Source organism: Sus scrofa, chromosome 9 (genome assembly GCF_054392235.1).
Source record: "Sus scrofa isolate SSC_HxYL_T2T_F1_AM1 chromosome 9, Sscrofa_HxYL_maternal_Yorkshire_Landrace_v2.0, whole genome shotgun sequence".
Taxonomy (NCBI): domain Eukaryota; kingdom Metazoa; phylum Chordata; class Mammalia; order Artiodactyla; family Suidae; genus Sus; species Sus scrofa.
This window is the reverse complement of record NC_139391.1, coordinates 114,014,564-114,037,764: the sequence shown is the minus strand read 5'-3', so window position 1 is coordinate 114,037,764 and position 23,201 is coordinate 114,014,564. Positions and strand designations below refer to the sequence as shown.

General features: G+C 43.6%; 1 protein-coding gene across 1 annotated transcript; it reads right to left on the bottom strand.

Annotated features, from left to right (window-relative positions):
* Window positions 1-1,545: 1,545 nt before the first annotated feature.
* Window positions 1,546-15,228, bottom strand: ZNF425 (zinc finger protein 425). Its single transcript, XM_084977533.1, is given in 8 exon segments — window positions 1,546-2,979; window positions 2,981-3,063; window positions 3,066-3,620; window positions 3,623-3,970; window positions 4,293-4,634; window positions 8,351-8,500; window positions 11,558-11,684; window positions 15,088-15,228. Coding segments are annotated over 8 exon segments (2,220 nt in total). The 5' UTR covers window positions 15,172-15,228; the 3' UTR covers window positions 1,546-2,448.
* Window positions 15,229-23,201: the final 7,973 nt, after the last annotated feature.

Genomic DNA, 23,201 nt, shown 5'->3' with positions numbered 1-23,201 from the left:
TGGGTGTATATCTAAAGAATATGAAAGCACTAATTTGAAAAGATACATGAACCCCAATGTTCACAGCAGCATTATTTTCAAAAGCTAAGATATAGAACCAATCTAACTGTTCTCCAGTAGATAAATGGATCAAGTAAAAGTGGTATATTTACACAATAGAATACTACTTAGCTGTAAAATATAATGAGATTTTGCCATCTGCAGCAGTGTGCATAGATCTAGAGGTATTATCTTTAGTGAAATGGGTCAGACGGAGAAAAACAAATACCCTCTTTTATCACTTATATGTGGAATCTAAAAAATAAAATAAACGAATGTATATAACAAAACAGAAACAGTCTCATTGACACAGAGAACAAACTAGTGGTTACCAAAGGGAACAGGGAAGGGGGAAGGGGCAACAGAGGGGTAGGGGATTAAGAGGTACAAACTACTACATATAAAATAAATAAGAAACAGGAGTTCCCATCATGGCGCAGCAGAAACAAATCCGACTAGGAATGCTAATGTTTTGGGTTCAATCCCTGGCTTAGCTCAGTGGGTTAAAGATCCAGCGTTGCCCTGAGCTATGGTGTAGGTTGCAGACGCGGTTCGACAAAGCAGCATTGCTGTGGCTGTGGCATAGGCTGGCAGCTGTAGCTCCGATTGGACCCCTGGCCTGGGAACCTCCATGTGCTGCAGGTGTGGCCCTAAAAAAAAAGCAAAAAATAAAATAAATAAGCAACAAGGATATATTGTGCATATGGGAAACATTTTGTAAAAACTTAAAATGGAGTATAATCTATAAAAATAAGAACCATTATGTTGTACATGTGAAACCAATACAGTATTATAAATCAACTGTACTTCAATTGGAAAAAAAAGATTTAAAAGTTTTTTTTTTTTTTTTTTGCATCAAAGACATGATAGAGGGAGTTCTCTTATGGCGCATCGAGTTAAGGATCTGGCATTGCTACTGCAGCAGCTTGGGTCACTGCTGTGGTGCAGGTTCCATCCCTGATCCGCAGGTGCCATCAAAAAAAAAAAAAAAAAAAAAAAAAAGGATATGATAGAATAGCCAAAGATAGGTCACAGATTGGGAAAAGATATTTACAAGGAATAGCATATAAATAATCTAAAAATCACAGACTACCCTAAGGGAAAATGTTCAAAATTATGAATTCACAGAAAGGGAAAAAAACAAATAGGCAAAAAAATACCCACAAGAAAGGTTCCATCTCATCATGAGTCAGGGAAATGCAACATCTGCTTATGAAGAAGTGCATATCCTGTTATCCAGCACTTATCTTGGAGCTATATTTGCATATTTACACAAGAGCCATATCCTAGAATCTCTTAAGCAGCATCGTTTTAAGAGTAAAAGTGAAAATAAAAGCCCAGTCACCTAGGGGATGGATATCTTTGGGTCTCTTCCCCATACACTGAAAACTAGCAGTAAAAATTAATGGAGTATAGCTAAAAGCAGCATGATTGAACAGAATTAACATAATGGTGAGGGAAAAAGCATGTTGCAGATTATACACAGTATAGTCCCCCCCACTTTTTGTCTTTTTGTGTTGCTAGGGCCACACCCTCCACATATGGAGGTTCCCAGGCTAGGGGTGGAATCGGGAGCTGTAGCCTCTGACCTGCGCCACAGCCATAGCAATGCGGGATCTGAGCTGCATCTGTGACCTACACCACAGCTCAAGACAACGACGGATCCTTAATCCACTAAGCGAGGGCAGGGATCGAACCTGCAACCTCATGGTTCCTACTCAGATTCGTTAACCACTGCACCACGATGGGAACTCCTGTTTGTTTGTTTGTTTGTTTTTAAGGGCTGCAGGTGCAGCCTATGGAAGTTCCCAGGCTAGGCATCCAGTCAGAGCTGCAGCTGCCGGCCTATACCACAGCCACAGCAATGCAGGATCTAGGCGGCTTCTGTGACTACACTACAGCTCAGGGCAACCCCGGATCCTTAACCCATTGAGCGGGGCCAGGGATCGAACCCACATCCTCATGGATAGTAGTCAGGTTCCTTACACTGAGCCAGGAAGGGAACTCCCTCAACACAAATTTAAATAAGGAGGCCTGGTCATGGAAGGCAGACTGGTGTGTTTTAGGGGAAACAATTCAGTCTGTAACATTTCTTCCATCGGGCTGTGGTTTCAGAATTTAAGAAACGGATCACCATGCTCTTGGACGACACTGAAAAAAACTCATGAAATAAGAGAACAGAATGAAATGTTTCCCCTGTGACTGGCAAGACTTGCCCATGAGCATTAGAGGGGAGGTGTCTCTTTGCCTTATGCCTGAACTATCTGGAACCTCTTGTCAAGAAACTGATGCAGCCTGCCTGCTACCTGGCCAGTGCATGTGAAGTCTGTTGGATGATTTCTTCACTCTGCCTCTGTCAGGGCTGCTGGCTCCACCTCAAGGATGGCACTGCTTTCTGTGAGGTGTGACCTAGGGCCTAAAGGGCTGCTCCTTGGCATGCGCTGCGAGGTGGGTGCTGAGTGCCCCCATGTACGTGAAGCTCCTTCCACACTTGGTACAAGCAAAGGGCCTCTCCTCTCGGTAGTGGTGCAGATGAGTCTTCAGACTTCTCTTCTGGAGAAAGCTCTTGCCACACTTGGGACACCTGAAGGGCTTCTCCCCACTATGCGTATGCAGGTGCACCTTCAGACTTTCCCTGATGCAGCAGCTCTTGTCACACTGCGGGCACTGGAAGGGCGTCTCGCCACTATGAATGCGGATGTGCTCAGTGAGCCTGTACTGCTGGGTGAAACTTTTCCCGCACTTTGCACAGGAGAAAGGCTTGTGGCCGCTGTGATGGAGCAGGCGACTCTTCATGGTTCCTTTGAGACGGAAACTCCGGCCACACTCGGGGCACTGGAAGGGTTTCTCGCCACTGTGGATTCTCCGGTGCTCTGTGAGCTGGGATGGCTGAGGGTAGGCCTTGCCTCACTCCCCGCACGCGAAAGGCTTCTCACCCCGGGTGCAGCCGCTGGTGGAGCTTCAGGGAGGCCTTCCAGAAGAAGCTCTTGTCGCACTCGCGGCAGCGGAGGGGCTCGGCCACGGGTGCTGCCTCCTGTGCTCAGCGAGGTGCGCGCGGCGGCTGAAGCTCCGGCCACACTGGGTGCAGGGCAAGGGCTTCTCCCTGGCATGGACCTTGAGGTGCTGGGTCAGCCTTGACCGTCGGGGGAAGGTCCTGGCGCACCGCTCGCAGGCGAACTCGCTCTGCCGGGCGTGGACCCGGCCGTGGCGCCCCAGCCTTGAGCGCCTCATGAAGCCTCGGCCGCACCGCCCGCTGGAGAAGGGCCTCTCCCGGCCGTGCAGCCGCTCGTGCGTCCTCAGGGCGTTCCACCGGGAGAAGTGCGGGCCGCAGTCTGGGTAGCGGAAGGGCTTCTGCCCGCTGCGTTGAAAGAGATGGGCCTGCAGGTTGCTCTGGAGGCGGAAGCTCCTCTGACACTCAGGGCACTGGAAGCACTTCTTCCCAGCGTGAGCTCTGGCATGTTCGGTGAGCTTGGCCCTGTGGGTGAACCTCCTATCGCAGTGCTCACGGGGAAAGGGCTTCTTGCCACTATGGGCCCGCCGTTGGGCCTTGGCCGCCGCCTTCCCGGCAAAGCTCTCTGACCGCACTGCGAGCCCAGGAAGGGATTCTCCTCCGTTTGCATTCCGAGGTGCTCGGCCAGCTTGCACTGCTGGGTGAAACCCCTGGCACAAGCCTCGCAGGAAAACGGCGTACCCCCTGAGTGCGAACACACATACCTCTTCCAAGCGGCTTCGCACCAGAGGGCCCTACCACACTCGGGGCACCGCAAGGGCCCCTGCTGCGTGTGAGCCCCTGAGGGAGGGAGCAGGCTGCCCTGGAGACAGCAGCTCTTCTCGAACCCGCCTCTCTGCAAAGGCTTCTTACACTCGGGCAGCTGGAGCCACCTGGATTCAGCGTTCCCTCTGGACTCGTTTTCTTGCTTTGGACACCGGCCAGATGGGTTTTATTTTTGGTTTTTTTTTTTTTTTTTTTTTTTTTTTGTCTTTTTGTCTTTTTGTCGTTGTTGTTGTTGCTATTTCTTGGGCCGCTCCCGCGGCATATGGAGGTTCCCAGGCTAGGGGTTGAATCGGAGCTGTAGCCACCGGCCTACGCCAGAGCCACAGCAACGCGGGATCCTAGCCGCGTCTGCAACCTACACCACAGCTCACGGCAACGCCGGATCCTTAACCCACTGAGCAAGGGCAGGGACCGAACCCGCAACCTCATGGTTCCTAGTCGGATTCGTTAACCACTGCGCCACGACGGGAACTCCCAGATGGGTTTTTGGAGTGGTTGCTTCTGTGCTTCACCAGGTCTCTCTTTCCCCAGAAGACGGTCCAGTCAGGGCAGGAATAAAACCTCTGCCCTGGTGGAATTTCCAGGTGACCCAGGATTCCCATCAGCGTATGCCCTCGATGGTTCTTGTCCAGATTAGATGCTGTGATGTCGAGGTTTTTATATAAAATCCCTGTTTCCTGGAGGCTTGGATGTTGTAAAGCAGCTCTTTCATCTGAAAAAGTCTTCCTTTCCTCCTTGGTTAAGGGACTACAAGAACCCCAGTCTTGGAGATCATTTAAATGACATTCCTCCTTGTTTGCCCAGTGAGTTCCCTGGTCACCTGAAGTGATAAAAAAGAAGATCCACCCTCATCAGTGATGTCTGTGGGGTAAAGGTGGGTCAAGGACTGTCTTCCCATCACTAAGAATGTGGGAAAGGGAATCTCATTGTCCCAATGACTTTGTGACTCTGCCTGCCACAGGTGAATTGTACTGAAGTTTAACTCTGATAAACAAATCCTTTCATCATGTGTTAAGATACAGCTTAGCATGTTTATATGTATTCACAAACACATCTTGTGAACCTATGAGGACCCTCAGAGGGTAAGCAGAAGTTGGAAGAAAATAAGTTACTCTGAGAATCTGACCATTTCATCATAACTTTTCCTTAAATATGTGAAATAAAAGCACAGTATTTAAGTAGGAAGGCTTTGGGTCATTTTGTTGCCCTCTTCTACCACTGACTTCTGGAAAGGTTTTCCGGAAAAAATGCTAGTAGGAAGTATCTTCTTAGGAATGTCAAAATGGCAATTTACTGAATTCACAAAGAACACTGAGGAATAATTCCCTTTCCTGGGGGAACTGTGAATTATAAGAAAGTCACTGCTGTTCCCAAAGTAGAAGCCCCAACTACAGAGAAGAGAGGGAGCTGAGTTAGCACCTTATTTTCACCTACTACACCTGGTGAGGACAATTCCCTGTGCTCACCTGAGCTGCTACAGTTCAGAAGCTCTTTTTCTTTCAGATCCTGTTGAACTGGGTCACCAGACTCTCCATTTTTAATCTCTTAACGAGAGGAAACCTCACCTATCAGGCCTGCCCCCAGAGCAAGATTCTGATTATGCTCTCAGGTCATCTCAACAATAACATAGGTTATGTTTCCAGCTGGATGACATCATTTACTAAGTTAGCGCCCCATAGCTTTTGCCTGGATCATGACAAAAGCATACTGCCTGTCTCTCTCTCTCTCTTTTTTTTTTTGCTTTTTAGGGCCACACCCTCGGCCTGTGGAGGTTTCCAGGATAGGGGTTGAATCGCAGTCTGTGACCTACACCATAGCTCACTGCGACAGTGGATCCTTAACCCACTGAGCAAGGCCAGAGATTGAACCGGCATCTTCATGGATCCTAGTCAGGTTCGTTAACCGCAGAGCCACGCCAGAAGGGAAATCCCTGCCTGTCACTTGAATCCTCTTTCTTGTCACTTACTATTTACCCCAAGCAGGGGAGTAACTGTTGGATGAGTACCACCTGGTACAAAGGGAACAATTGTTTTTAAAGACAGCCACCAAAGTCATTCATTCTTTTGTATTCAAAAACCTTTCCAGGCCCTTCCAAAGGGATGAGGTTTCACTCTCACTTTGGCATTTTTGCCTCAGTTAATCACCCCCCTCCCATCTTTCACTATGTCCCAGTGGAACATAACATTCAGCTGTACTTGATGTCTTCCATTTTCTAAGTATGACAGGCTTGTTCCCACCTCTGAGCCTCAGCTCATGTATGACCCGCACCCCAACCCTAGTTGAATCTTGTTTGCCTAACTACATCTGCCCATTCTCTGCTATTTAAATCCTAATTCCTTTATTTATTTATTTATATTTGGCTGAACCGGGGGCATGAGCAAGTTCCCAGGCCAGGGATCGAACCCACGCCACAGCAGCAACCTGAGCTGCACCTGATTCCTTTAGAAGCCCTCCTGGGATACTGCTATCTCTCCTCTGCTCTTCCTCCTCTAAATCCCTGTAGCGCTTATTAGCACTGCCATTTATTATTTATAAGTTGTAAACAGTCTTATTTTATAGTTGACTAATCCAGTACAATATAATTGACTAACGTAACTGCCATGTCAGTAGGTCAGGAACACAGTAAACTGTTAGAGTGTTGTTTGTACATGTATACGTACCCCACCAGCTCCTCTGCCTCCCACTCCCTCCAAACCCTGGCTTAAGAAATAGGTAAGAGGAGTTCCCATTGTGGTGCAGTGGTTAACGAATCCGACTAGGAACCATGAGGTTGACGGGTTCGGTCCCTGCCCTTGCTCAGTGGGTTAAGGATCCGGCGTTGCCGTGAGCTGTGGTGTAGGTCGCAGACGCGGCTCGGATCCCGCGTTGCTGTGGCTCTGGTGCAGGCCGGTGGCTACAGCTCCGATTCGACCCCTAGCTTGGGAATCTCCATATGTTGCGGGAGTGGCCCAAGAAATGGCAAAAGGACAAAAAAAGAAAAAAAAAAAAAAAAGGTAACGGAGTCCTATGAACATGGTAATGACTCCTGGTTAGATGAGTGAATTAATAGATAGTAGCAATGAAATGAAGCCCTGGGGAATTCTTTTATCCTCTGATGGAGCAAGCCACAGGGGTTCCCTAGGTTTAAATCCCCTCTTCTTCAGGAAAGTCCTTTAGTCCCAGGGACTCAGCAGCGCTCCATTTAGTAAAGCATTCACATACTCTAAAAAATGGTACATTGCCTTAAATACTTAAAATGTTAATGTTTCTAATGTTTTCCTTGTGATACAAGGAATTTAGAAAGTAATTCTCCAAAAGGAATTTAAGAAATCCCAGGTTCTAAAAATCTGTACAATAAAAAAAAAATACTGTACAAAACTGGGAGGCTTCTCATTTCCTTAAAATCAAATGGACATTATGATGTGCTGGGGAAGGTGGTCTTCCTTGGGGCCAGACAAGGGGATCATTTACTGTTTTTCTTTTTTTTTGTCTTTTTGCCTTTTCTAGGGCTGCTCCTGCAGCATGTGGAGGTTCCCAGGCTAGGGGTCCAATCAGAGCTGTAGCCGCCCACCTACGCCACAGCCACAGCAACACGGGATCCGAGCCGCATCTGCGACCTACACCACAGCTCACGGCAACGCTGGATTCTTAACCCACTAAGCAAGGCCAGGGATTGAACCCACAACCTCATGGTTCCTAGTCAGATTCGTTAGCCACTGAGCAACCATGGGAACTCCTGTTTTTCTTTTTAAATTAATTTTTTAAATTAAAGTATAGTTGATTTACAATGTTGTGCCAATTTCATTTACTGTTCTCTTATAGGCAATTCTTATCTTCTGGAGTTGTAGGTTTTTGTTTCTTAAACTCTTCTTTCTTTTTTGGCTAACCCACAGCATGTGGAGTTCCTGGACGAGGAAGCACATCTGAGCAGGAGTTGTGACCTATGCTACAGCTGCAGTAATGCCAGCTCCTTAACTCACTGGGCTGAGGAATCTAATCCACATCCCTGCCACTGCAGAGACACTGTCCATTCCACTGTACCATAGCAGGAACTCCTGGGGGTTGTAGTATTTTTTTTTTTAATGAAATACATACAACTTCCTTCTTAAAAAAGCAATATATTCTTATTTTTGCTACCAGCTTGAATAAAAAAAAATTATCCATCAAAATAATATATATATATATATATATATTTTTTTTTTGTCTTTTTGCCATTTCTTGGGCCGCTCCCGCGGCATATGGAGGTTCCCAGGCTAGGAGTCGAATCGGAGCTGTAGGCACCGGCCTACGCCAGGGTCACAGCAACATGGGATCTGAGCCACATCTGCAACCTACACCACAGATCTCAGCAATGCCAGATCCTTAACCCACTGAGCAAGGGCAGAGATCGAACCCGCAACCTCATGGTTCCTAGTCAGATTTGCTAACCACTGAACCACGACGGGAATTCCCCAAAAATAATATTTCTTACTCAATACATTCTGCTGATTCTGCAGAAAGATCAGCAAACAAGGTTAGGAGAATGAAATGACTCAGTCCCCATATCCATCTACTCACCAACACATGGCAACTTGACATTCAAGTCCAACTGCTCAGTAGAAGGGCTAAATGTCATTCGTGGTTTCTCTAAGTGTCCTTGGTCTCTGATTAACAGCATTCTTCCTTGTTCCATCCAGGTGATCAAATCTGGCTTGGAAAAAACATAGCCTGCAAAGAGACACAACACAGACTCAGTTTGGGTTTCCTGAGTACTTAACTAATGATTTTCACCATGGAATATTCCTGGAGACATGAGTTCAAAGTTAAGTTAAAAAAAATGGAAACCCTTGAAATTACATGAATGACTGTTTTAGCTCAAATGTTCTGGCAAAATTTCACAAAATTAAAGGCATCGGAGGGGTTGGGGGAATACAGAAAGTATTCAAAAGAGATCATTATGAGAATAATGTGAGTAGAATAAAAAGCAGCAGGGGGTAGGGGATGGTCAATGAGGGAACCCAGGTGACTAAACTTTTCTGATTAGACCCTTCACATCCAAGGAAACTAATAAATGACAGTGACTATAAAGAGGTAGAGAGTAATGTGTCTCATGACATCAGCCTGAAGGGAAGAAGGACTGTTACAGAGCAGTGGAGGGTTTTCGGAGATGCACCAGCTACATTGCAGTGGTGTCACCTATAGCTCAGCCCTTGAATCATCCTTTCTTGAATTGAACTGTGTACCACCAGTATTAGCAGTACTGGAAGTACTTGTTAAAAATGTAGGTTCCTGGGCTCAAGCCTGGACCTGCTAAATCTTTATCCCTGGGGTTGGAATCTGGACATCTTGTAAAGAAAATCATTTGCAAACAATACTTTAAAAAATCATAGCTGATTTACAATGTTGTGCCAATTTCTCCTATAGCAAAGTGACCCACTCATACATTTATATATATTCTTTTTAAAAATATTATTTTCCATCATGGTCTATCCCAGGAGATTGGATATAGTTCCCTGTGCTGTACAGTAGGACTCATTACTCATCCATTCTAAGAAGTTTGCATCTATTAACCCTGAACTTCCTGTCCATCCCACTCCCTCCTCCCACCCTTGGCAACCATAAGTCTGTTCTCCATGTCTGTGGGTCTGTTTCTGTTTTGTAGATAGGTTCATTTATGCCATCTTTTAGATTCTACACATAAGGGATATTATTTGGTATTTGTCCTCTTTCTGACTTATTTCACTTAGTATGATAATCTCCAGTTGCATCCGTGTTGCTGTGAATGGGATTATTTCATTCTTTTCTATGGCTGATTAGAATTCCATTGTATATATGTACCACATCTTCTTAATCCCTTTGTCTAATACTGTTTGGTTTTTAAAATTTGGGAAAATCAGACTGCATTCTCCAAGCCCAAGGACACTAATTGCAATAACTCAAAACTCAACACTAGTTCAGCACAGGGGTCTAGTTTCTCCATCCTACAGGCTCAGTCTCCTTAGTTTGACCCCAAATTTGGGGTTCCCTGGAGCTCTGTCCTAGCCACATATTCTCTCTAGATGATCCCAGCCAGCCCTATGGTTTAAATATCATCTATACAATGACCCCAAATGTGTGAATCCAGTCCTGATCTTCAACTGGAATTGTAGTCCCACATACTCAATTACCTACTTTATATTTCCACATAAATGTTTAATAAGCATCTCAAACTTAATGTGGCCCAAATCTGCTCTCTTCCAAGCCTTCCTCATGTCAGTGAATAAAACCAGTGCCATTAAGAACCTCAAGTCAAAAACCTAGAGACTGGAGTTTTCATTGTGGCGCAGTGGAAACGAATCCGACTAGGAACCATGAGGTTGCAGGTTCGATCCCTGGCCTTGGTCAGTGGGTTAAGGATCTGGCAGTGCCGTGAGCTGATGCAGGTCGCAGATGTGGCTTGGATCTGGTGTTGCTGTTGCTGTGGCATAGGCTGGCGGCTACAGCTCCGACTAGACCCCTAGCCTGAGAACCTCCATATGCAGAGGGTGCGGCCCTAAAGAGACCCCCCCCCCCAAAAAAAATCTAGAGACTGCTTCTACTTTCACAGTTAGATTTCATACGGAAGGCACAGGCAAAATCTGGGATGCTACCTCCAAAACATATCTGGAGACTGCCTACTGCTCTCTATCTTCATCACTACCTACCTGGTCAGTTGCCATAAAGACTCACCAGTACTGCCTAGGTTCTTGGGGCGAGTCTCTCCTCTAATTCCACACACTACAATTCATTCTCCGTGAGCAACACCAGTAATTGTTTTGTTTGGTTTTTTAAAGATATATTACTCCTCTATTTAAATCCCTCTATCATCTTCCTTTTGTCTTTAGGACAAAATCCAATCCCACGTCTCAGCCTAGAAGCCTCTCACCGTGGCCATCACCGACCTTTCCGTGCTCACCTTATTGCGCTCTCGTGCTAACCCTCTGCGCATGCGCCATGATGGCGTCGCTGTGGTTCCTACTACGTACTGAATTCATTCATTGCAACCTTTGGGCCTTTGCACTAGTTTTCCCCATACTTAGACACTTCTTTCCCCTGATTTCACGTGGTTGACTCCTGTCATTCATATCTCAGCCAGAATAAGTTATAAACCCCCAAAGAGGGAAAGAATCCTTCAGGTTATACTAAGATCACCTATTAAATTGATAAGAGGAGAAATGATCTTGATACAAGGCTGAATTAGAGCAAGATGGGTAAGCAGCAAGGTACAATTTATCCAAATTTCTCTTTCAATCTACTCCCTGAGTACCTCCCTGGAGGTACTAAGTATCCCATCCCACTGCTCTCTTCTCTCTCTCTCTACCAGAGAACTTCCTTCCCTGCTGTATCCACACTGCAAAGTGTGCCGGGGCCTCAGCTTATTCTAATATAATAACTATATTATATCTACCCTTCATAAGAGCCATAGTTCTTATAAGGATGCATTGTATTCAGGCAACATAAGCAGGTATTAAAGTATCAGTTAAAGAAGTAAAACATGCTTAAAATAGAAGCAATTCTAACTGTGGGAGAAACGGGGAAAGGGTGGAGAAGGAGATAGAGAATTCAGTGTTAATAAGGCTGCAGGGCACAGATATCATTGGATTAAAAGGGACAATATTCCCAGGTCATAAGAGGAAGTTAAGGTGACATTCTGAATGTGAACTGGGCACAGTATCATATTCAACCAGCCAACAGACAATAAAGGGAGGAAAGCCTAATAGTATTAGGATGGTTCCCAAGAAGCAATTCCTTAGAAACCTGTCTTACCCAGGGAATCAAGGGTCTCATAATTGGTCTTCACTTCTTGCTGATACAGCTCCTTCTGCCACTTCTCCAGCATTTCCCACTCTTGCTCCGAAAAGTAGAAGGCCTCATCTTCAAATGCCATGGTTAACTGAAATCACAAACAGGACATATATATATTCTTTAAGGATGCTGTATTTTTCAATGTTCATGTCTTTAAGAGACAGGAAGAAGCAGTATTAAGGTAGTTATCTCTGGATGGGGCCATGAACACAATAAACAGTTCTATTAGAACTATGTAAAGTGAATGAATGAATAGCAGGCCTTTGAGCACTTGTACCAAGTGCTCAAAGATGGGTCCTTTACTTAGCAGCAACCAATTATTGCTATGCAAGTCTGGGCACGTGTTGCTAGATGTGCCTTTTCTTTTTCTTTTTTTCTTTTTTGGCCACACCTGTGCCTGTGATCTATACCATAGCTGCAGCAATGCTGGATCCTTAAATCACCTGTGCCAGAGGATCTAACCTGAGCCTCCAGAGAGACAAGCTGAATCATTAACCCACTGTTCCACAGTGGGAACTCCTTAGATGTGTCCATTTTTAAGAAAACTTATTTTGAAATAATTATAGATTCACAGGAAGATGCAAAGGTAGTACTGAAGGGTTCCTTGTACCCTTCACATTGTTTACCCTAATGGTCATGAGGTACATCATGACAGTACACTATCAAAACCATGAACTGACAGTGTGTGTATAATTCTATGTGATTTCATCACATGTACAGATTCATGTGACTATCCTACAATCACAAACAAAACTACTCCATCACCAGAGATCACCTTTGGGCTACACCTTCATAATCACATCCACTAATCTATTATCCATTTTATAACTTTATTTCAAGACTGTTATAAAAATGAAGTCGTAGTATGCAACCTTTTGAAATTGACTTTTTTTCTCTGTCATCGTAATGCTCTTGAGATCCATCCAGGTTGTGTTTATGGTTTATCAATATTTCATTTCTTTCTATTGCTGAGTAGTAAGTATTCAGTGGCATGGATGGACCACAGTTTGGTTAAACATTAGCTACTAAGGGACACTTTAATTGTTTCTAGTTTTTTGGCTCTTGCCAAAAAAGCTGCCAACAATTATGTACAAGTTTTGGAGTGGGGATATATTTTCACTGGGGAGGAAGGGAATACAACCAGAACTACAACTGCTGGGTCATGTGAGAAGTATATGTTTAGTTTTTTAAGAAAGTATTTTACATTCCTACAGCGGTACCTGAGGAGCATCTCTCAGCATCGACACCAGTACCTGGTAATGTTGCTATTTTTAATTTTCACTATTTTAATAGTTGCGCAGAGATTTCATTGTGGTTTGAGTTTGCACTTCTCTAACAGATAATGATGACAAGCATCATTTCATTTGCTTATTTCTCATCCACACATTGTCTTTGGTGAAATGTCTCTTCTTGTTTTTTGCCCATTTTCTAATTGGATTCTTTGCTGTTGTTTTCACTGTAGAGTTTTAGGAAGTTTTTATATATTCTAGATTTAAATCCTGTCAGATATGTGGTTTTCAAAGACGCACCCCCTCACACCTGTAGCTTGTCTTTTCACTCTTTTAATAAAATCTTTCCCAGAGAAAATGTTTTTAATTTTGATGACATCCAACTTAACATTTTTTTTCTTCTATAGATTTGTTTTTGGTGTGACATCCACGAACTTTTTACCAAGCCCTAGGTCCCAAAAGTTTTTATCCTTCTATAGGTTTTATAGCTTAACATTTTACATTTGGATGTGAGAGTTTTTAAAGGAATATTGGAAATGTTCATATTTTATATGAGCTCTCCTGATTTGTAGATCTTGGCAACTAAAACTCACAATTTTAACAAGGGATGGTTAAACAAAAATACAAAACCCCAAACACACATCTTGAAGCCACAACTGGCTCATGAACCTTTAATCTACAATCTCTAATATGGACTGACTAAACAGGGCTGCTCTTCCTGGAGGTTCTAAGGTCAGATGCACTGTGACAATGGGGAAGGAAGAGAAGGTATATAATTTAACTTATGAAAATCCCATTTCACTCCTTTCAGATTCTGTTCTGCAAATGTAGATGAGAGCCTAAAAGGCAAGTGCTGGACAACTCACAAGACAGCTAGGGCCCTTCCCCAGTATATGAAAAATGTTGGTCCCAAATGCTACACAGTAAACTCTCCCAAGGAATCTAAGAAACTTGATAACTAAGGCTATTTGACACTCAGGAGAGAAAAGCTGCAGAGATAAAATGCCATCATCAAAACTATTACAGGCCCAGAGTTCTTGCTATGGTACAGTGGGTTAAGAATCTGACTTTGGCAGCTGGGGTTGCTGGGAGGTTCAGATTCGATCCCTGGCCTGTAACAGTGGATTAAAGGATCCCAGCTTGCTGCAGCTGCAGCTTGATTTTAGTCCCTGGCCTGGAAACTTCAATATGCTGAAGATGAGGCCATAGATGAAACAAAACCTGTTACAGGCCCCCAAAACTGAAGTTTCCAGTAGTATAGCAAATTTAAACTTGTTTTTATAAGGTGGGGCTTTTAAAGAAGTTCCTTTACTATTTACCTGCAACTCACCCACATGCTACCTACAAAAGAGTTTTCTGTGAATACACTCATAATTAGCACCAAACTGCTCCAAGGAAGAGGAAATCTACCAGAAAATGCTATTTCTCTGTGCCTACCCCAAAAAGCTGACATTGTTTAAGCTTCCCCTGTGGACCGAAATTTAGAGCCAGAGAAGAACTAACTACAAACCACTGTTCACAGAACAGAGAGGGATATTCCAGGAGGTCGAAGACACAAGTTTTGAAGAAATCTAAACAGAATTTGTACCTGCCAAAGAATGCTGGGGGAGAGAGGTGAGAAGCAGAAGGGAAGAAACTGCATTCCATTAGTCAGATTATTAGATAAGAAATCTCAGTGGGGATACAAGGAAAACTTGCATATTTAGGTAGGTAGTTTAGGAATGTCTTTTCCTGGATTAGGCTCAGGATGTGCCTTTCAAACTCTACAACCAGTGTTTAAGTTTTCCATTAAAACCGGTATTCTGGTAAATATGAATTAGGATAACCACCCATACTGGTTACGCATTTTCTGTCCTTTCCTAGAGGAAGCAGTCTCCAGCCATTTCTCCTAACTCACTTGCTGATGGGTATGTGCTTCTCTGAGGCCACATTACATCCATCAACAGAGTTCAGAACGTGAGCCCAAGAGGACCCAGGACGTTCAGAGAGGCCCAGAACAGTGTGGGGACAGCGATGGACCTGAGCAGACCATGGTCGAGACCCTTGGTTTCTCCACGGGGTTCCTTTCTTCCAGATCGACTGCAGGACAACTCGAGCGCCCAAACCGCGCCTTCTCCGGCCCGGGCTGGGAGCACAGTCCGGGTCACGGACAATCCCCCGGCCGGGGCTCCCACCGCCTCACGCCCAGAGCTGGGACCCAGTCCAGATGGCGACAAGGACCGGAGACACGGCAGGACGTGCATTTTCCACCGACCTTCTTACCAAAGCCGGCTCCGCCTTGGCCCTCTGCGGTCCCGCCCGGCCCCGTCTCCCCCTACTCCCAGCGGCCGCACAACCCCGCGGCATCCTCCCCACGGCGACACCGAGCTCCGCCGGGATCCACAGACCCAGCCTGGGCGCGGTGCACGCTGGGACTCGTGGCCGCCCCGCCCCCACAGCGGCGCCAGCATCCTCGGTAGAAGACTCCCTCTGCGCTGACGGGAGAAGCGGTCCAGAGCCCTTTCTCGTGAGTTCTTATCTACAGACCCCTTTCGGTGAAATGTCTCTTCATGTCTTGTAATCTTATTTTAATTTTGTTTTCATTTGCATTTCTTTAATGACTGTTGAGGCTATAGACTTTCTAAACTGGAAAATTTGAGATAATTGTAGACATACACAGTTATGAGAAGTAATGCAGAGAGGTCCCATGTTTTATTTGTACTCATTTGTGTGTGTGCGCATTTAGTTCTATGGGGATATAGGATTTTCTACGAATTAATTTGTTTTTCCTCTTTTGCAACTCTTTCTTCATTCCCTATTTGATACTAGAAAATGATCTTAGGTATTTATATAAATTTCATATCACATTGCATCACATTCACATCACATAATCCAGTGATGCTTGTCATATATATATATATATATATATATATATATTTTTTTTTTTTTTTTTTTCTTTTTAGAGCCACACCTGTGGCATAGGAAGTTTCCAGGCTAGGAGTACAATTGGAGCTGCAGCTGCTGGTCTACCCACAGCAACAGCAATGCCAGATCCCATCAGCGACTGTGACCTACACCATAGCTCATAGCAACGCGGGTCTTTAATCCCTTGAGCAAAGTCAGAGATCAGACCGGCATCCTCATGGTACTAGCTGGGTTCTTAACCCACCCAGCTACAATGAGAACTCCTGTCATATATTTCTTACTCAGTAGCTTGACTTATCAGATTTTTTTTTTTTTGGCCATGACCCACAGCCCAGTGGAAGTTCTCAGGCCAGGGATCCAACCTTGGCCACAGCAGCAACCAGAGCCAATGCAGTGATAAAGCCTGATCCTTAACCCACTGAGACCACAAGGGAGCTCCTTATCAGATTTTTAAAATGTATCTATGCAGATTCACTCATTTTGGTTTTTGATATAATCCAGTGCTTCTTTGGTATTTAGAATTTATATACACAGTAAGTAATAGATACAAATTTATTTTCTTTGAATAAACTCTTTGACTATATAAAACTATCCAGTTTATGGTGTTAGATATGAATCTAAAGTAGTTCTTATTATTCTAATATCCATTTGTACTCCCTGGACAGCCTTTGCTCTATTCCAGTGAAATTCAAATTTACTTTATGCCCTTAACTTGTATGGTTTATGAGCCTTCATCTTTAGGTACATTTGGAGGGCTCACCAACTTCCTTAGCGGCTCTTGTAGTGTCTCCAGTGCCATCCCTTCTGCTGCCACCAACAAGTGTGTCTGTGTTGGCTCTTTGTCTCCACCGTTGTTGGGGTAGCCATTGGCTATTTCTTCTAAAGCTGCTTCTGGGTCCTCAGAATTGGGGGGCATAGTTTTTTTTTTCTCAAGTGATTACAGTTTTGCCTCAAGTTTTAGGCCACCCCAAACCCTTTGGACATGTCCATTTCCCCCAGAGTTCTTTCTGGCTGACTTCAGCAAGTTCTGTCCCACAAGGAAGCCAGCTACAGTGGAGAGAGCTTTTTCACTTCGTTAGAGTGAGAAAGAGCTGGTTTTGGATATTGGCTTTACTTCGACCATCTTTGTGACACCAGGCAGGACATTTGAACACTTGGAACCTTAGTTTCCATATCTGAGGAGTTTCTATAATAATAATTAAGTGAAAGGACATAGATAAGGCAGTTTTACCACAGTATCTGGCACTCATTCCTCCTGGCCTTGCCCCTCTCCCACCTCCCTCGACGTGGTCTGCAAAAAAGTGCTTCCTTTGCCCTACCTGGAAGTCTCTTTGGCTCTCTTCTCTTGAGTCGTATTTTCTCTCCTAGCCTGAACCTCCCAATCCTGTGTTGTTTCCCTGCAAACAATTCAGCCTAAAGCATATTAGGCAAAAATCATATATAGTCAAAATTACCTTCACACCTTCTAACTTGCTGCTAATCATTGTATACACGATTTTATACAACTCTGTATACACTCTAATGTTTCAGAACCAGTGATTTAGACCAGAGGAAGAAAAAAAAGGAAGTCCAGTTACAGATGTCTGCACATGCAAAATATCCTGCCTCTAAGATAGTCATGGAACATCTGGGGGTGGTGAACCAATGAGTAGGGAAATCGAAAGTGTTGCTGCATGTCTGCTGGGCCTCCTCCATTCCACATTAATAATAGCTAAACCTCTATAACGTTTCCGCAGTCAATAGATTCATTTATTGTTTAGCTCCCTCCGCTAAGCACTTACTGGAGGCAACAGGATGTGGCATAAGTATCTGATGTGACATGAGAAGTATCTGCCACTTGGGGGCGCTGTAAAGACTAAAAGCTACAACGTGCTCCTTGGAGCACAGTTTGGCACATAGTAAGCGCTCAATTTGCATCAACGGCTTCTATCATCTTCTTTAAAAGAAGCAGATAAAGGATCTAAAATCCCAGGATAGAATCCCAGATAGAAAACTGCCTTTCTTATTTCATTGAGAGACATCATATACACTTACATAAAAGTATATGACCAGTTCTTTTAAATATCTGGTTAGAAGAAACACAGGATTCTGAAAAATCTCTCTCTCTCTCCCTCTCCCTCTCTCTCTGTCTCACTCATACACACACACACAAACACACACACATGGAGGAAGAACTTTACCTATAATAGTGGGCTGTTGTTTTTTTTTTTTTTACTTTTTCTTTTCAGGGGCTAAGCCAGGATCTGTTTAAATTACTAAGATTCCCTTTTCATTGCTCTTACCTCTGGTGGGTGCTAGAAATGAAGAAAGTGCCTGTCAACCCCCGAAGAGAAACCACATCCTAAATTGCAGCTTAGATTGTAACATTGCATTTGTCAGGTTTGAACTCTGATTTGAATCACTATTTACAGGCAAACACTGATATTTTCTCCTTAATAAGCAGGAGGCAAAATCTTGTTTTCCAATCAGAAATGAATGGGGGAGTCTGTGTTGAATCTGGGAATTTGAGGCGAATGTGGTAGTCTGGTCCCCAGCTGCATATTAACAGACCCCTGGCTGAGTTCCTGGTGTGGCGCAGCAGAAACAAATCCAACTAGTAACCATGAGGTTGCGGGTTTGATCCCTGGCCTTGTTCAGTGGGTTAAGGATCTGGCATTGCCATGGGGTGTGGTGTAGGTCACAGACTTGACTTGGATCTGGCATTGCTGTGGCTGTGGTGTAGGCCAGTGACTACAGCTCTGATTTGATGCCTAGCCTGGGAACCTCCATGTGCTGTGGCTGCAGCCCTAAAAAGCAAACAAACAAACAAACAAAAAAATAGACCATTGGCATAGAGTGTCATTTGGGAATCACACTAGCTGTGCCCACGTGCATATTCATCCCTAACAGTCAGATTAGCACTTCCCTTCTAAAGATCTGGTTCTCTTAGTCTTTATTGTTTTTGTTTTTTTTTTTAATTTTATGGCTTCACCTGCTGCATATGGAAGGCCAGGGATTGAATCTGAGCCACAGCTGTGACCAACACCTTAGCAATGCCAGGTCTGTTAACCCTCTGCAGGACCTAAGCTGTGGCAGTCAGATTCTCAACACATCGCACTATGGTGGGAACTCCTGGCATTCTTAGTCTTGCACTGACAAAATTTTTCCATGAGCTGTAGGGAACAGTGGGGAAAAATATGTCAAATATGTCAATTAAGGCTCTCTACCTGTAACAGTTGGAAAAAATATAACGACACAGATAGAGAGTGCCTGAAATAACTCCCTTCAGAGGCATCTAATAAATTTATAAAATGTGGATTTGGATGAACTAGCCACGGGACCCTGTTGTTTCTTCACTGTCTTGTCACAATTAAATGAATTTTGTTGTTGTGCTTATACTGTGCTTTGATGGTGGTGAAAAACTCTCTTTGGGAATGAAACTTGGAGAAATCCAGTGTCAAGTTCTCACTTTAGAAAGAGAGAGCGCTTCCCTGGGACATAGAGCTTTTTTTTTTTTTTTTTTTTTTTTTTTAAATGTAAACAGTTTTATTTAGAAACAAGTACCTGTTTGCATTATAGAATATAAAATTGGGTTTACTATCCATAAAAAATAACCAGTATCCAAATTCAAGATGAATCTCAAAGCAGCCTCTGCTGTGCCCATGCTGAGAAGGTCCACAAGTGTGCAACTTAGTGAATGCTTTATGCTGTGAAAGTGTCCATGAACCAACGTCCCCCAGAGATGAGGGCAAAATGCCTTGAAAGTGAGGCTCAAGTTTTGACTTACTGTTTCCTTTATGAAGACTTCTTCCCAAAATGTGAGGGATTAAAAAAAGGAGAAAAAACTCATGAGAAAAGAGAGGACTTTCCAAGCAAGGCACCAACCCAAATATCATAAAAGACCAAAAATGTCAATTATATAAAAACTAAAAATTTCTGTTTGGCAAGATGTGAAATGCCAAATATCAAACTAGGGAATGTATACATAATAAGTGAAAAATTTCTGTGCTATATAACTCAGTAAGAAAATATGAACAAAACAGAAAAATTGTATATGTATTTATCCTTTTTAGGGCCATACCCACAGCATTTGGAGGTTCCCAGGCTAGGGGTCTAATCAGAGCTGTTGCTGCCAGCCAGATCCGAGCCACGTCTGCAACCTACACCACAGCTCACAGCAACTCCAGATCCTTAACCCATGAGCGAGGCCAGGGATCGAACCTGCAACCTCATGGTTACTAGTTGGATTCATTTCTGCTGTGCCGCGACGGGAACTCCTTTTTTTTTTTTTTTTTTCCCACATCCAGGCCACGTGGAAGTTACCAGTCCAGGAATCAAACCTTCACCACAGCAGTGACCCAAGCTGCTGGAGTGACATGCTGGATTCTTAACCTATCAAACCAAAAGAGAACTCTGAAAAGTGACATTTTAAAAGTTTACAGTTCACAGAGAAGGGAATTCGCAACACTTTTAAGCTTAAAATGTTCAATTTTACTCATAATAAAATAAATAAAAAGTAAAACTAAATAAGATTCCATTTTTTACTTATCAGGTTAGCAAAGATAAGAAAAAATTCATAATACATTGGGCTGCAAGTGTGGGAGAAAACAGGTACTCTCCTATACCTCAGTGAGAGTTCTATGCCAAACAATTCATTGATATAATTCAACATTTTAAATGTACATACATTGTGACTCAGCAATTCCACTTCTAGGAATTTTTCCAACAGATTTTTTTTAAACCTATGCACAAAGAATAATGTTCTAGGATATTTGTTACAATATTGCTTATAATAGCAATATTATCTAATTAGACTAGAAAAAATCTAAATGGCAACCTAAATGTACATGGACAGAGGAATGGATGAAGAACATGTGGTATATAAATAAAATGGAATATTACTCAGCCATAAAAAGAATTTGCAGCAGCATGGATGGACCTAGAAATTATCATACTAAATGAAGTTAGACAGTGAAAGACAAACATCATATGATATCACTTATATGAGGAATCTAAAAAAAGGATAAAATGAACTTATTTGCAGAACAGAAATAGACTTACAGACATTGAAAACAAACTTACCACAACCAAAGGGGACAGATGGCAGGGGTGGGGGAGTGGAGAGGGGTGGACTGAGGGTTTGAGACTTTCATATGTACACTGTGGTATATGAAATGATTGGTCAACAGGGACCTGCTGTAAAACACAGGGAACTCTTCCCAATATTCTGTGGTAATTTATGTGGAAAAAGAATCTGAAGGAGAATGGATGTGTGTACATGTGTAACTGAATTACTTTACTGTACAGAAGAAATTACCACAGCATTGTAAATCAATTATACTTCAAAAAACCTTTTTTCTTTTTTTTTTTTTTTTGTCTTTTTGTCGTTGTTGTTGTTGCTATTTCTTGGGCCGCTCCCGCGGCATATGGAGGTTCCCAGGCTAGGGGTCGAATCGGAGCTATAGCTGCCAGCCTACGCCAGAGCCACAGCAACGCAGGATCCGAGCCGCGTCTTCGACCTACACCACAGCTCACGGCAACACCAGATCCTTAACCCACTGAGCAAGGCCAGGGACCGAACCCGCAACCTCATGGTTGCTAGTCAGATTCGTTAACCACTGCGCCACGACGGGAACTCCCCAAAAAACCTTTTTTTTTTTTTTTTTTTTTTTTAAAATGAACATTTTATACTTAAAAGGAAAAAAGAAAAAAATCTGTGTCCCTCAATAGAGGATTGGTGTCAAGTAAGGAACTACCAAGGGTTTTATTCTACTTGCAAGTTCACAAGTTAACTTGTCATAGTTTCCATAGATGCTGGATAAGACAAGAGATTCCTGGCTCAGAGACAGAGGAGTTTATTACTCAGAGAGCAGCAGGAAGCATGAGCTTCATGTTTCTGTCAGTTCACCCCTGGGGGTGAAAGAATATGGCCCAGCACAGTGGATCTGTGCCAAGGAACAGCGAGTTTAGGAACCCCTAACCTAGGGCTGCCAGATTTAGCAAGTAAAAATACAGACATGCAGTGAAGTTTGAATTTCAAATAAATAATTTTAATATAGATATTGCACAGGGCACATTAACATTAAAAATTACATCTTGCTTACTTGACATTCACATTTCCCTGGGCCTCCTATATTTCATCTAGCAATCCTATCCTAGTCTTTTAAGGGGGATGTTAAAATACTTGTCCAAACTCTGACCTGGGGTGGGACAATATCTTTACTATACTGGTCAAGAAATAAATCTGGGGCATTCCCGTCGTGGCGCAGTGGTTAATGAATCCGACTAGGAACCATGAGGTTGTGGGTTCGGTCCCTGCCCTTGCTCAGTGGGTTAAGGATCTGGTGTTGCCGTGAGCTGTGGTGTAGGTCGAAGACGCGGCTCGGATCCTGCGTTGCTGTGGCTCTGGCGTAGGCTGGCAGCTATAGCTCCGGTTAGACCCCTAGCCTGGGAACCTCCATATGTCACAGGAGTGGCCCAAGAAATGGCAAAAAGACAAAAAGACAAAAAAAAAAAAAAAAAATCTGCTTACTGCCTCTCAGTGGAGATGCTATGTCTGTCTACCCAGGTTGTCTGCCATACAAGTACCCTTGAAAAGCCAGTTCAGGATAAAAACTGCCCCAAGACATGGAAAAACACTGTGGAGAATTGTCCACCAAGATTCATATCAAGTATGGAGTAAAAAAACATCTGCAGGAGTTTCTGCTGTGACGCAACGGGATCAGTGGTATCTCTTCAGGGCCAGGATGCAGGTTCGATCCCTGGCCGGGCACAGTGGGTTAAAGAATTCATCATTGCCGCAGCTGCACTTGGTGGCAACTGCAGCTGGGATTTGATTCCTAGCCTGGGAATTCCATGTGCTGCAGGGCAGCCAAGAAAAAAAAAATCTACATCATGTGGTTGATGCAAGGGTTAGATCAGAGGGTTGCATAAAGTGCCCCCCAAATAACAATCTCTAGTTCAATGATATATATAGTTTTTGGTTAGTTTTCTTACCTACTTGGTTATTTGCTGTTTTTAATTTTTGTCAAGTTTCTACAATTCATTTAGCTTGTAGAGTGGTGCCTCTACAAGTCAAGAACACCAAGGATTGCTAGCAAACCCCAGAAGTTGGATGGGAGCAAGGAAGGCCCTTCCCCAACAGCTCAGAGGGAGCAAGGCCCTGCTGACTCTTTAATTTCAGAATTACAGCCTCCAGAATTGTAGGAAACTAAATTTCTGTTGTTTTAAGCTCCCCAGCTTATGCCACTTTGTTGTGGTAGCCCTAGGAAACAGATACAGGATGACATCACTACACATTATGCATTGAGGTGAAACTATTTGCTTTCTTAACTCTCACGTTTAAAGAGGATAAGCAATGAGGCCCTGCTGTATAGCACAGGGAGGGAACTGTATCTAATCAATTGTGATGGAACATGGTGGGAAGATACTATGCGGGAAAGAAATGTAGCTGTATGTATGATTGGGTTACTTTGCTGTACAGCAGAAATTGA